This window comes from the organism of the source record quoted next, unplaced genomic scaffold (genome assembly GCF_019419815.1).
Source record: "Pyrus x bretschneideri cultivar Hongxiangsu unplaced genomic scaffold, Pyrus_bretschneideri_v1 Contig18, whole genome shotgun sequence".
In the NCBI taxonomy this organism is placed as follows: Eukaryota; Viridiplantae; Streptophyta; class Magnoliopsida; order Rosales; family Rosaceae; genus Pyrus; species Pyrus x bretschneideri.
Window position 1 is genome coordinate 7,408,985 of NW_025999479.1, and position 15,089 is coordinate 7,424,073.

Below are 15,089 nucleotides of genomic sequence, written 5' to 3' on the forward strand. Positions count from 1 at the left end.
TTGCGTCGAAATAGGCTAGGGTTGCGTCGGTTAAAACCGACGCCAAGTCTGACACACATGTCCTAAGCTTAACATTGCGTCGAAATAGGCTGGGGTTGCGTCGGTTAAAACCGACGCAATTCTGAAATACCTGAAAAATGCCGTCGGTTAAAAGCGACAGAATGTCAAGGAAAAAAAAAAAAAAAAAGAAATATAATTTTATAATACGATATCATAGCATACAAAATAAAACAAAGTCTAATTAATACAAAAAATAATTAACAAAAAATAATTAATATATTTATTCCCTGTCATCATCTGTTAGCTCTTCGTCGGTATTGGCATGATTAACGAACCCGGTAGGCAACGCTAATGATTCAAGAAAGGGAGTCTCTTCCACGCCAACCCTTGTATGAAAATTTTCATTATCAAGAATTCGATCATCCAAGTTCGGCGTGTCATAATCATCAATAGCATCACTATCCTCTAATACGTCAAATAAATCTCTTGGCTGAGTTCGAACAACTACGTGCCAATCTTTTTCAATCGTGTCCTCCACGTAAAATGCCTGTAATGCTTGTGATGCTAGTATGAAAGGATCCTCTTTAAATCCCAATTGATTGAAATTCACCATAGTAAATCCATATTGATCAGTCTTCATTCCTCGTGGACTTTCACTATTAACCCATTCGCACTTAAATAACATCACAGCTCGACCCCTATCTCCTGCTTCAGTAGGACCACAATATTTGACCTCAAACATATCTACAACTCTGCCATAACAATTTACTTGCCCAATTGCTCCAGGAACATTTGCAGGTACAAAGACACCACAGTTTTGATTCTTATGCTTATCATCCACAGATTTTATACGAAATCTAAATCCATGAACAATGTGACTTTTGTATCTGCTCACAACCCTACTAGGATAATTAGCTAGCCAATGCAAGTCTTGAGATATCAATGTGTCATTAGCATCATATCTTGAATTCATCTGTAATAAGTATGAAGATAAATATTGACAAAATAACTATAAACATGTTATAATTAAAATGCAAAACAATAAATAAATAATATGATTATTATATCAACTCACATGTTGCTTGAACCATTCTGGAAATTCTTTCTTGCTTAGCTCTTTAATTTGTCGCATAGTTAACCTTTCTCGACGATATTTAGTTTTCAAGAATTCTTCATGTTGCCTACACAATTATGTCCAATTTAGATAATTATTTTTTCAAAGTTAAGAAAACCAATAAAACATTTCGACGTATGATTAAACATTCTTACCTTCTAAATGGGCTAACTTCATCACAATTATTTAGAATGTATCTATGGCACTGATCAAGAACATTTAGATTGAGCTCCACATTTTCTCCTGAACCCATATAACATCCTTTCGAGTCAAAAATTGATAACCCACCAGATACTCCACGTCCAATCCCATCTTCATTTCGGCCTCTACGGGTACGACGAGACTCAACGTCTCTAAGATACATGGAACAAAATGACAAGCACTCATCCACCAAATATGCTTCAGCAATAGAACCTTCAGGACGACCCTTATTACGAACATAGCGCTTCAGTGTTTGCAAATACCTACAATTATAAAACGAAATACAAATTATTATAATTATTAATTAAAGTTATGACTACAATTGTAAAAAAATTATAAAAATTTATTCATTACCGTTCAATTGGATACATCCATCTATATTGAACAGGGCCTGCAAGCGCTGCTTCATCTGCCAAGTGAACTGGGAGGTGCACCATTATATCAAAAAATGCAGGAGGGAATATTTTCTCAAGTTGACATAATGTCAAGGCAATTCTTGAATTCAGTTGCTTAAATCCTTCCTCAGACTCCTTCTTACTACATAACTGTCTGAAAATTGCACTCAACTCTAATAAAACCATAGTAACAGCTTTAGGCAAAACCGGGCGTATTGCAAGCGGGAGTAACTGCTGCATTAAAACATGGCAATCATGACTTTTCAACCCATGTATTTTTCGTTCATTCACGTGCACACATCGTGACAGATTTGATGAATATCCATCTGGGACCCGAATAGTAGACAATACTTTACAAAACGCAGTTTTTTCTTCTCTTTTCAATGTGAACAATGCTGGAGGTCGAAATGTTCTATTTCCTTCTCTACGTGGGTGTTGACTATGTCTTATGTTCAAGAATTCAAGATCTGCACGTGCCGCCAATCCATCTTTAGACTTTTCTATATCTAGCAATGTTCCCACCACACTGTCACATATATTCTTCTCGATATGCATAACATCAAGATTGTGTCTAATCAAGAGATGCCTCCAATAAGGTAGTTCATAAAAAATCGATTTCTTCTTCCACTGACTGTTACTACTTGTACTGCTCGAAGCTCTTCTTCTGCGTTGCCCAACTGAAGCATCCTTGTTTGGTTTTCCAAAAGTAAATCTCAATGTAGAAAGTTCTTCGAGACATTGTAAACCAGTCCACTGCCTTGGTGCAGTACGATGCTCTCGACGACCATTAAAAGTGATGGTTTGCCTTCGAAACCTATGATTATCTTCAAGAAATCGTCGATGCCCCATATAACAAATCTTGCGACTCGCTGGCAAGTAAGTAGATTCTTTATCATGCATGCAATGTGGACAAGCTTTATAACCATGTGTACTCCATCCTGACAACATTCCATAAGCCGGAAAATCACTTATGGTCCATAACACGGCAGCCTTCATCGTAAAACTTTGGTTGGAAAACGCATCATAAGTGGGAATGCCCACCTCCCACAACTCATTCAGCTCGTCAATCAATGGACGCATGTATACATCAATCTCTTTACCAGGACTGCGCGGTCCTGGTATTAACAAAGACAATAACAAATTTGGTTGCTTCATGCACATCCAAGGTGGCAAATTATAAACAGAAAGCACCACAGGCCATGTGCTATGATCATTCCTCATTTTCCCAAAAGGATTAAATCCATCACTGGCTAACCCTAATCGGACATTTCGAATTTCTGACGCAAAATCCGGATATAAATTATCCAAATGCTTCCATGCGGGAGAATCTGAAGGATGTCTCATAAACTCATCCTTAGGACATTCAGTTGCATGCCATCTCATATGTTCAGCCATATGCTTCGACATAAAAAAGCGTTGCAATCGTGGTTTTAAAGGAAAATACCACATAACCTTAGCTGCGACCTTTTTCCTCGAGCTATCCTCTGCATCGGTAATTTTATATCTTGATTTACCACAAACTGAGCACACGGTCAAATCTGAAGTATCTTTCCAATAGATCATGCAATCATTGGGACATGCATCAATTTTCACATACGACAGCCCCAAGTCATTTATAAGTTTTTTTGCTTTATAACAGGATTCAGGCAAACAATCCCCTTCAGGCAACATTCTTTTAATTAACTCCAGTAAAGTGGTGAAGATCTCGTCAGGCATTCCCGCTAAACACTTGATCTGATACAATCTTACAACTGCTTCCAATTTCTTAAACTCCTTACAACCTGGCCACAAATCTTGATCTGCCTCTTCAAGCAACTTAAAAAAAGTCTGCACCTCTTCTGGACGCCCTTCCCCAATAGGGGGTTCAGTAGATGGCCCAACACCTTCTTCTGTTAATGGTTGGACAAATACATCATTAAGAAAATCATGCATGCCAATCACCTCATCTCCTGTTTCTTCTTCTCCAATTCCCACATTTTGCTCTCCAATGTTTTGCTCGCCATGATGTCGCCAACAAGCGTTTTTATAATCTTTATCCATATCATACAATATGAGATGTTCAACAATGGTGTTCCTAACAAAAGAATATCGATTACAACATCTTTTGCAAGGACATCTAAACTTATCAGGACCAACACCATTTGCAACTGCTTGATCCAAAAACAAATTAATTCCAGTTGTATACGCTTCAAAATTTCGGGGTATTGTCAACCAACTCTTGTCCATATTTTACCACTTTACGAAGGTAAAATATTATGTTGACACTAAGATGCCTACAATCTTTCAATCCCTATCATGTAGGCATAACTATCAAAATTTTCAATTTCTATCTTTCACCCCTCGAACTCTATCACGATTGCAATCTTTTAATTTTCAACACCTATTATAGTAAAAGCAAATTAAAATAACAACAAAAAGTTGTCAAAATTATGCTCATCTAATCCATTCTAATAAATAACAACCAAAAGTTATCAAACTTATCAAAATAACAACAAATTCAAATAACAATTAGAGTGCAAAAAAAATTAATTAATATATTCTTATATTCCTAAATATTATAAGTTTAGGTTATATTCTTATATGAAAGGTTATATTCTTATATGAAAGGATATTCTTATATTATAAGTTTAGGTTATATTCTTATATTTTTATATTCCTAAATATTATAAGTTTAGCTTATATTCTTATTAGAGTGCAAAAAAAAAAAAAAAAAAACATAATATATTATAATATTACTCAATATTATAAGTTTATGTTATATTTAATATTGTTAATTTAACATAAATGCATATAAATATTATTCATTCCATCTTCTCATAACAATTCAAATTATGTTCATCTAATCCATTCTAGTAAATAACAACAAAATATTATCAAAATAACACCAAATTAAAATAACACTTAGAGTGCAAAAAAAAAAATTAACATAATATATTCTTATATTACTCAATATTATAAGTTTATTTTATATTTAATATTGTTAATTTAACATAAATGCTTATAAATATTATTCATTTCATCTTCTCATACCAATTCAAATTATGTTCATCTAATCCATTCTAGTAAATAACAACAAAAAATTATCAAAATAACAACAAATTAAAATAACAATTAGAGTGCAAAAAAAAAAAAATTAACATATTGTATTCTTATATTACTCAATATTATAAGTTTATGTTATATTTAATATTGTTAATTTAACATAAATGCTTATAAATATTATTCATTCCATTTTCTCATAACAATTCAAATTATGTTCATCTAATCCATTCTAGTAAATAACAACAAAATATTATCAAAATAACACCAAATTAAAATAACACTTAGAGTGCAAAAAAAAAATTAACATAATATATTCTTATATTACTCAATATTATAAGTTTATGTTATATTTAATATTGTTAATTTAACATAAATGCTTATAAATATTATTCATTCCATTTTCTCATAACAATTCAAATTATGTTCATCTAATTCATTCTAGTAAATAACAACAAAAAATTATCAAAATAACAACAAATTAAAATAACAATTAGAGTGACAAAATTAATTAATTCGAGTAAATTTTTATTAATTTAACAAAAATAGTAGAATTTTATCTAAGTGCTTAAATTATAATTTTTAAATAAATAAACTTGTGTATTATACAATTTAAAAATTAAAGAAGTTAGGGATACAAACTTGATTTGTTGAAGAATTTCGACGTCAACAATTCTTTATGTACTCAACCAACTCCAATAACTTTCCTACAAAAATAAATTGTAACTAAAAATTAAACAAGAAAAACTTACTGTTGTGAAAATAAAAATATTATAAGCAAGAAAAACTTACTGTTGTGAAGAGGAACAAATGAATTTTGAAAATCAAAGGAGAAAGCTGAAAGAGAGAACAGAGGAACAAATGAAGTTTGCAAACCAAAGGAGATAGCTGAAAGAGGAACACGGGAGACTTTGTAAAAATTGGAAGAACGAATAAGAAAAGTGCAAGAGAAGAAAAAGAAAACACGGGGGAGAGGGTATAAAGAGCAACAATGTGTCGCTTACAACCGACACTGGTTTTCAAAATATATGTCGCTCAAAACCGACGCAAGATTTAAAATATTAAAAACAAGAATTAGTGTCGCCTAGAAGCGACACTAATAGTTTATGTCGCTTAAAAGCGACACTATTTTATTTAAAGCGACGCCATTGCTTAAAAATATTAAAATATATGTCGATTATAAGCGACACTAAATTTTTACGTCGGTTTAAAAGCGACATAGAAATTTTATGACGCTTATAAGCGACACTAAATACGACGTCATCTTCACTGAGTGTCGCAAATCTCTTTTTCGCCACTATATAATATTAAAGCGACGCAAGAAGTGACACTATTAGGTCCTTTTGTAGTAGTGCGAACCGATCCTGAACTTTTCGGTACGGAAATTGCGATTACATATTCAATGGTTTGAGAATCCCGAACTAAATCGAAAATATATATGTATATTTATTTTGGTTGCATGCATGTTGAATGTTGAATTTAAGTATGAAATAAAGTAATTTGGAAGTTTGAAACATCAATTTGACTTGGTAAGAATGATTTGAAATTTCAATTGGTAAGAAATTTCAAATTGGTAATATGCAAAAAGATTAAATTTTAATTGATCTGAAATTGGGCAACAAACTTTTAAGCCAAAGACCCAAATTTTAGCCCACAATCCAAAAATTTCAAATTTATGCCCAAAACCCAAAACGCAATCCCGATCCATCTTGAAATACCGAAAACATTTCAAGAATCTCTAAAATTGAGAATACCGAAATTTCGGTTTGGGATTGATCTTCAAATTCCCGTTCTCAAAATTTTTGGTTTGTGATTCGAGATTCCGTTTTCGGTTTGGGATCTCATACCGAACGACCCCTACATCAGACTATATAAAAACATATTGTCATAATCAATATAAAAGTATTACGAATCTATCTAGTTGCTACATTAATTAACTAAACGACCCTTTTTGGGTTGTTTTATTTAAACCCCACAATTTATTGAAAACACTCCCACATTCAAAATTTCCACTTAGAATTCCAACTTTACCCTTTATTTTGTTGAATCCACCTCCCCGCCCCACAAACAATAAAATCCCACAGCTACCCACGCCACAACCACAACCACTACTTCGCCGATGACCCCATTCAATCTTAATTTTCTTTCTTTCATAGTTATGCTTTTGTTTGGCATTTGTCATAGGATTGAGGGGAATGATCATACATGCATTGGGCTACTGGGATTATGGATGAAAAATGCAGCCTAGAAAACTGTTAAAAAACCCCTTTCCATCATTTCTATGATAGACTGTTTGGATGTTGCGATGAAATTTTTATCTTTCCCTGATAAGCTAGTTTAGATTTATAAAGTGTACAGCTAACTGCATGAAATTTCAATTTTGTGTTTTGGCTAGGTTGAATGGAATCACCGGAGAAGGATGGTGGTGGGTGGGTGGCAGTGTGAGATTTTTTGTATTTGGGAGGTGGGGTGAATTCAACAAAAGGAAGGATAAAGTTGGAATTGTGGGGTGTTTTCAACAAATTATTGGGTGTGAATAAATAACCCTAGTTTTAATTGATTTTTTTACAGAGATAATTTTTACATAGTGTTTTATAATATGAATAGTTCTAATCATAAACACAAACTTCTATAAGACCAAAGATAATACTTGTCTAATAAAGCCATATATCTTTCGATATTTTCTTCATGACCTAATAGTTTTGGTTTGTATATACTGGATCGGTTTGAAATTGGATAAATATAATCATGCGTATCATTATACTATTAAATCCACTAGAGGATCGACAAAAGAATCACATAGTTTACTAGTTTTACATCTGTAAGTTTCATTAGTTTCTTACTCTCTTAATGGTGGAGGGAGACAGAAAGAGAGTCATGGCAGCCGAATTTTACATGCATCGATGCGATAAAGGAATGGTCATTGCCGACGACAATGACTTGTTTCATATGATCTTTTTCTCACTCTCCAAAATAATGATGACCAATCCATCAACTAGCTAGATCCATTGTCATACACATGTCAGTATTATACTTTGGACCATGAATCTTTCGAAATTCATTTTCGTATATTCATTATAACATCTGTTGTTTGCCGCATACATATGTAATTACTGTTATATATTAACCGTGTATAAATATTTGAGAATTAAAGAGAAAACAAATAAGTAAAGATGAATAGTGAGAAAAATGATGAATTAGAGCCTAACAACTGAATTATGATGATTATACAACTTTGTTTATAACAAAGAGCCTAACAACGCTAATCAAACACTAAGGCCACCTCAATCGAAGGGGCTATGTTTAGCCCCCGTTTAGATTATAGTTCTGAAAGAAATTATTTTTTTTTATTAAATAGTGCCAAACCATATCTATATACAATTTCCAACCGAAGAGGCTATTTTTAGCCCCCTTCAATAATTTATTATTTTAAGTTTATTCTTTAATTTTAACGGTTAATTGAATTAAACTACCATATTAAAATAAGATTTCCGGACATATTTTGAGGATCACTGGTCGCTAAATGTTGTTTTAAGTTTCATATTATTTAAGTTTTATGTTATTAAATATTTTAATTTTACTTACATGTTAACAACTTAGACATTAAAATGAGGTAAAATAGCATGGAAGAGTGAAAAAATGTGAAAAATAGTGTAGAAATGGCTTAGGTATTTATAGGAAAAAAATTAGAATTTTAATTTTTTTTTAATTTCTTCTTTATAAAAAAAAAAGGAAAATAAAAAAAAAAGCTACATGATGTCAGCTAGCACAGTTAGGCCTAACTTTCAGGTCTAGCTGACTGGCTATGTTTGCCTAGCCCTCTGGCCATTTGGCTATATTTTGGCATGGTGGGTCCCAAATTTTTTTGGCCTAGCTCTCAATTGTAGATGGATTTTGTGTCAAAACAGACTATATTTTGGCCTATAACCCTTTGGGCGACTCGGTTGGAGATGACCTGACAAACTTACCACCTGTATTGTTGACAATCATTATTTAACTAATCATCTAATGATATGGAACACTTTATATACTGTATAGGAACATTTTTGATAATGACATTCACATGAAGGCAAGGTGATGCATGCACAAACTAAGTGGTTTTTCCATCATATTCTAATATATGATGTGATTTTTTGAGCGAAAATTATATTTCCATGATCTAACATTTTGTATCTCTATCAAGATGTATCCAAGAAGTACACAAAAGAAGGGGTAAAAAAAAGAGCCTAAGGGTTGGTTTGGTATTGTTGTGCTTTGAAAAAAAGTTGCTTCTGTTGTTCTGTAAGAATAAACAGCTGTGAAATAAAGCATCAGAGTGTTTGGTAAACTTTTTTGTAAAAGTGCTTTTGGAAAAAAAGGCAGTATGATAGTGTTTAGTAAACTTTTATGTAAAACAACTGTAACTGTGTGAAATGACCAAAAAAGGTATAATACTATATTATTATTATTATGAATCTTCCTCACCACTAGCGCCTCCTCCTCCTCCAACTTCGTGCCTCTTCACTACTCTCCTCTCTCCTACCCTATCTCCCACCCCCTCGTCCGATTGCCGTCTTAGATTTCTAGGACTTTCCTCTCTCCGCTTTCCAATTGGATTGTTCCTTTTCACGGACCACTTTTCCTCTCTTTCCTTCCATGGAAGCTCTCCCAGTCCTCCACTCCGCTTTACATCGGCGGAAACGGCGTTGTTCTCAGAAAGATTGGAGCTTCATTGAACTTGAACATGCTAAGGAGGAGACTGAGCTTCCCGCTCCCATTGGAAGTTAGGTCACTATCGCCGGCTCCGACGATCGTGGATCACTGCGTCAGGTTGAAAGAGGGAGCTGACGATTTCGTCAATTTGCCCAATTTGATCTCCATGAGTCGGTTGATTTCAAGTCTTTTCCTTGGATGGTAACAATTACTAATTTGGTTTTTCGGGAACAAAAATTGCTGCTTTTATGTTTTTGGTTAATTTGTTTATCTTTTGAAGTTTGAGAATTTGGAACTGGTATGCCGGATGATTCGATCTTCAAACCCAGCAAGAAGGAGAAACGGAGGAGGGTATTTTTGAGATAGTGAAAGTTTAATTAAATTCTACTATTCATCCGCCTCTTGAAAAGAAAAAAGCTGGTTTTGAGAAGTAGCATTTTGCTGCTTCAGCTTTTTGCCATTTTTCATCTTAAAATGACAGTGACTTTGAAAATAAGCAAGGTTACCAAACACAAATTTTACTCCAACTTTTTTTCATCCCTTTTTTTTTTTTTTTTTTTTTTTTTTTTTTTAAGCACCTCAATGCCAAATTAGGACTAATTATTGTTTGGTTGTAGTGCTCCATTACTAAAGCATATAAAAATAAAAGGAAGGAGTGCAAATAGATAAAATGGGAGTGGTATTATGGTATTACCGTCATCAGAAACCTTTTCTATGTGGTAAAACAAGAAAAAGAAACGGTTTTTTGCTTGCTGTTTGTCTCTTTTTAAGCCAAAGAAGTGTTCTAAATAGTGTGCTTCAGAAAAGTTCATTTCATGATTAAATTTTTGGATAACCTGAAATAGGAGTGATTTTTCAAACGAGTCAAATCGAAGTTAGGGGATTCTATTTCAATACAATATAATGATGGAGGCAGATTCTCTGCCCTTCCACTTCCTGTGCCCTCCTGTGCTTTTCTGTTTTGTGTGGTCACGGTTAAACCACGTTAACATTTTATATTATTTTTTTTATAAAGATAATAAGACAAAAAAGAATAGTAATATAAAATGTTGACGTGGCTTAACCATGACCACACAAAACAGGAGGACACAGGAAATGGGAGGGCAGAGAATTTGCCTCCTATAATGATATATACATTCTAATTTTGTTTTAAAAAATAAATAAATCATAACTTCAAGATCCATATGATTTGAAAATTCAGATTTTTTCGAAATTTTTTGGAACTTACATATTTCAAAATTCTTCAAAACAAAATTTGGAGTTTCAAATGCTCAAAAAAGTTTGAAAGGTTAAAATCAATCTTACAAACCTATAAGAATCTATCACATACTTAAAAGAGCAGGCAATGCTATATTGTCACTACTACGAAACCCTTTATTAATGTTACTATGATAACCGACAAGAGACGTATATTATTGTTGGATATTAAGCAAAATCCAACAAAAAATGGATGCAGTGGCAGATATAATAAGCAACAGAATTGTCAACGTCAAGAAATGAATTTTTCGACAGAAAACACTCTAAAACCGACATAAATTGTGTCAGATATAATCAACGGAGAGTATATTAATAATGAATAAATAAGAGTATTCTCTATCGGATAAAACCGATAGAAAATACTCTAAAACCAACAGAACTTGTGTCAGATATAACCACAGAGAATTTATTAATAATGAATAAATAAGAGCATTCTCTGTCGGATAAAACCGACAGAAAATATATTAATAAAAAAAATATAAACCACTTTCTGAATCATTTCTTTCCCCTTCAAGTTGGCCTCCCGTGTATTCACTGCATTTTCCAACTTTGAGATGTGCAACGTTCCTCTAAGGTACACCATATCGTTTGCCAAAAGGATCAAAAATAGGAATCCAGATATCCGTACCTATGCTTTCTGTTATACTGTAGCAAGCTGGCGTATGTTCGGCCCCAAATTCCTATATACAGAGACTCGTCATCGGGACTCATTGATACATCGGATATCTTCCCAAAGAAATCAATCTCTTGTGCACTTCGTAATTTGCCTTTGTGTTATATATATGCACAAAATCTGCATGTTCCACGACCACCATGAGTTGACCATCTGATGATAAGCGAATTGACCTAGGAGCCCAAGTTATTCTTCAGAACAGCAACTGGCAATGAAAGATTTCTTATGTCCCAGACTCGAGAAGTATTGTCCTGGTTTCCAGTGGCAAATATGTGACCATCAGGATGCCATGTTGATGCAAAAGAGTGATCCAGATGAACAACAACCTTAGCAATAGTTTGGAATGACAAAAAAAAAAAAAGTTGTATATAGTTAGGAAACGGTTCCATCCAATTGGAGAGATGAGCAGTTGCCAATTTCATCAAGAATTTAAAACATAAACTAAACATAATATAAATAATTTAAAACGTACTGGTTTCGGAATGTTGCTTCTCGAACTGTTCATCCATGGTGATTGAAGCGAGAAGGAGAAGAGGAGAAGAGGCGAAGAGAAGAAGAAGGAAATGAGGAGAGGAAAAAAGGGGTAAGGGAGAAGGCACCGATGCAAGGAAGAGATGGAGGGGTTTTATTTGGAAAATTTTCATCACTATCGGTTAAAACCGACAGAAACAGTTTTTAAAAATAAAAACTGACAAAAAAATTTCATTACTGTCGGTTATAAATGACAAAAAAAAAAATGACGGCAAAAATCCCCCCAAAATTCCCTCCCAAAATTTTAAATTCCCCCACCCCCCCCCACCCCAAAAAATTTTTTTACGATTTTAAAAAAAATAACAATAATTGTTTGGTTTAATAAATAAATAAATAAATAATATGTATTTAAATAGAATACGTTTTTAAAAATTAAATAAATAATTGTTTGGTTTAATAGATAATAACCCATGTAAAGAAACAAAAAGATAATTGTACAATGAAAATGTTATCACACAAACTAAATATTATCTAATCAATACTTGAAATACATAAATAAAAATTTAGCACAAATTACTTTTCCCACTTCATAATTTAGGCAAATTTAACAGAGATATGCATTCTACGAAACTAGTTTCCATGATCTAACCGTTAAACTTGTTTATAGATACTATAAGATCACATACATGAAAAATCACCAAAAAAAAAAAAACATTCAAAGATTAGTTAACGGAACAAAAGTTTTCGACGGTTATAAATGAAAAATCACATTTTAACGGTTATTTTAGCTCCAGTTTGGATGATTTTTTTACAGCTACACTCATCGACCCTATAAGAATGCAATGAACAATTTTGATCTTCAATTCAAAATATTTACACTAGTGGATACCACAAAATCTTATTTTATACTTAATGGAAGTATAATATTAACTCTAAGTGTTTGTTTAATTTACCGTTTTGACGTGATATGCATTCTAAGAAACTTTTTTCAACGATCCAACCATCAAACTTATTTGTACACACTCCGAGATTGCATACGTAAAAAATCGTAAAAAGCAAACATTCAGAGATTATGTAACGAAACAAAAGTTTTTGACGGTTATAAACGAAAAATCACAATTTAACAGTTACTTTAGCTTCGATTTTAATGATTTTTTACAGCTACACTCTTCGACCCTATAACAATGTAATGAATAAATTTGATCTTCAATTTAAAATATTTACATTAGTGGATACCACAAAATCATATTTTATACTTAATGGAAGTATAACATTAACTCTTAAGTGTTTATTTAATCTACCGTTTTGACGCGACACACATTCTACGAAACTTTTTTCAATGATCTAACCGTCAAACTTGTTTGTACACATTCCGAAATCGCATACGTAAAAAATCATAAAAAACACAAACATTCAGAGATTAGGTAACAGAACAAAAGTTTTCGATGGTTATAAACGAAAAATCACAATTTAACAGTTATTTTAGTTCCGATTTTGATGATTTTTTACAGATACACTCCTCAACCCTATAAAAATGCATTGAATGAATTCGATCTTCAATTTAAAATATTTACACTAGTAGATACCACAAAATCTTATTTTATACTTGATGGGGAAGTATAAAATTAACTCTAAGTGTTTGTTTAATCTACCGTTTTGATGCGATACGCATTTTACGAAACTTTTTTCAACGATTCAACCATCAAACTTGTTTGTACACACTCCGAGATCGCATACGTAAAAAATCGCAAAAAACAAACATTCGAATATTAGGTAATGGAACAAAAGTTTTCGATGGTTATAAACGAAAAATCACAATTTAACGGTTATTTTGGCTCCGATTTTGATGATTTTTTTACAACTACACTCCTAAACACCTCAACCCTATAAGAATGCAATGAATGAATTCGATTTTCAATTTAAAATATTTACACTAGTGGATAAGTCTTATTTTATACTTAATGAAAGTATAACATTAACTTTTAAGTGTTTGTTAAATCTATCAATTTGATAGGATATACATTCTATGAAACTAGTTTCAACGATCCAATCGTCAAATATGTTTGTATATATTCTGAGATAGCACGTGTAAAAAATCGCAAAAAAAAAAAAAAAAAATTAAGAGATTATTCTGGTGGCCGCTCAAAATTTTGCTTTGTTCGTCTCAGTTATATCCGACAGAGCCATGAGTGAAAAAAAAAAAAATTTAAACCATGTGTTTATTTATTTATTTTTAATCAATATAACATTTTAAAATAATAAAATTGTCAATTTCTGTCAGTTATAACCGCTAGAATACTAAAATAATAACCGCCAGAAACTAAAATAATAAAATAGTCAATTTATGTCGGTTATAACCGCCACCATTAACTTAAAAACCGCCGGAATATGTTAAAAATATTTAAAAAAAAATTCAAAAATACTGGCGGTTATAATAATTTTATGATGGTTGCATCCGACACTAAATATCCACCAAGAATTTATGTCGGATATAACCGACAAGATTTCATTATTATCTGGCACTAACTGAATGATGTGTCGGATATCTTTTATCCGACATAATGACTTATTAAACCGCCATCATCATCCGACACCTAAAGCTAATATTGTAGTAGTGTGTAGCCTTCAGGGAGATCATATGCTCCCACATATATAATCTTAGCCTTAACGTACAATTATCTTTGCCTTCCTAATCATTAATCCTATTTATTTTATTGTTAAGTGGTTAGTTCTAGCTCAAAACTTCAATGTCTTCGGCCATAGAAATTCTAAGATACATTCCAAGTCTAGTCTCTTTTTTTCCACAAACGTTAGATGATACGTTGTTGATCATGGAATGCGAAAGTTGGAAATTTTCAGATCAAAATCAGTTAATATAAGAAATTTTATCCCAACGTGTAGCCCTAGACCCGAAGGAACCAAGGTTATATGCACTGCAGTAATATCCTCCGCCTTAGTATCGATCAAAATCCAACTTCGTCAATCGATCAACAATGTCTGTGCAGGCAACAACTAAGTTATATTCTGAAACTTACCAAACATCCACTTTGTGTCCCTTAGGGTTTATCACAAATGATCCTTAAAATTGAAAATCAACCAATGTAGTCCTTGAAAATAGATGTTGCAAATCAATGTGGTTATTCCGTCACAATTTTATTAAAAATTCCGTTAAGTGCTGATGAGGCACATAAATGGGCCCCACAAGATTTACAGGTTTTTATGTACTGATGTGGGTTTAATAATTAAT

The 15,089-nt window shown here is 32.6% G+C and overlaps 1 protein-coding gene across 1 annotated transcript; it reads right to left on the bottom strand.

Annotated features, from left to right (window-relative positions):
* Positions 1-280: 280 nt before the first annotated feature.
* Positions 281-3,750, bottom strand: LOC103959061. Its single transcript, XM_048582098.1, has 4 exons — positions 1,670-3,750; positions 1,270-1,578; positions 1,076-1,181; positions 281-973 (listed from the first exon to the last, which is right to left on the bottom strand). The coding sequence occupies exons 1-4, from the start codon at positions 3,748-3,750 to the stop codon at positions 281-283; spliced, it is 3,189 nt and encodes a 1,062-aa protein (XP_048438055.1).
* Between the last annotated feature and the right edge of the window lie 11,339 nt (positions 3,751-15,089).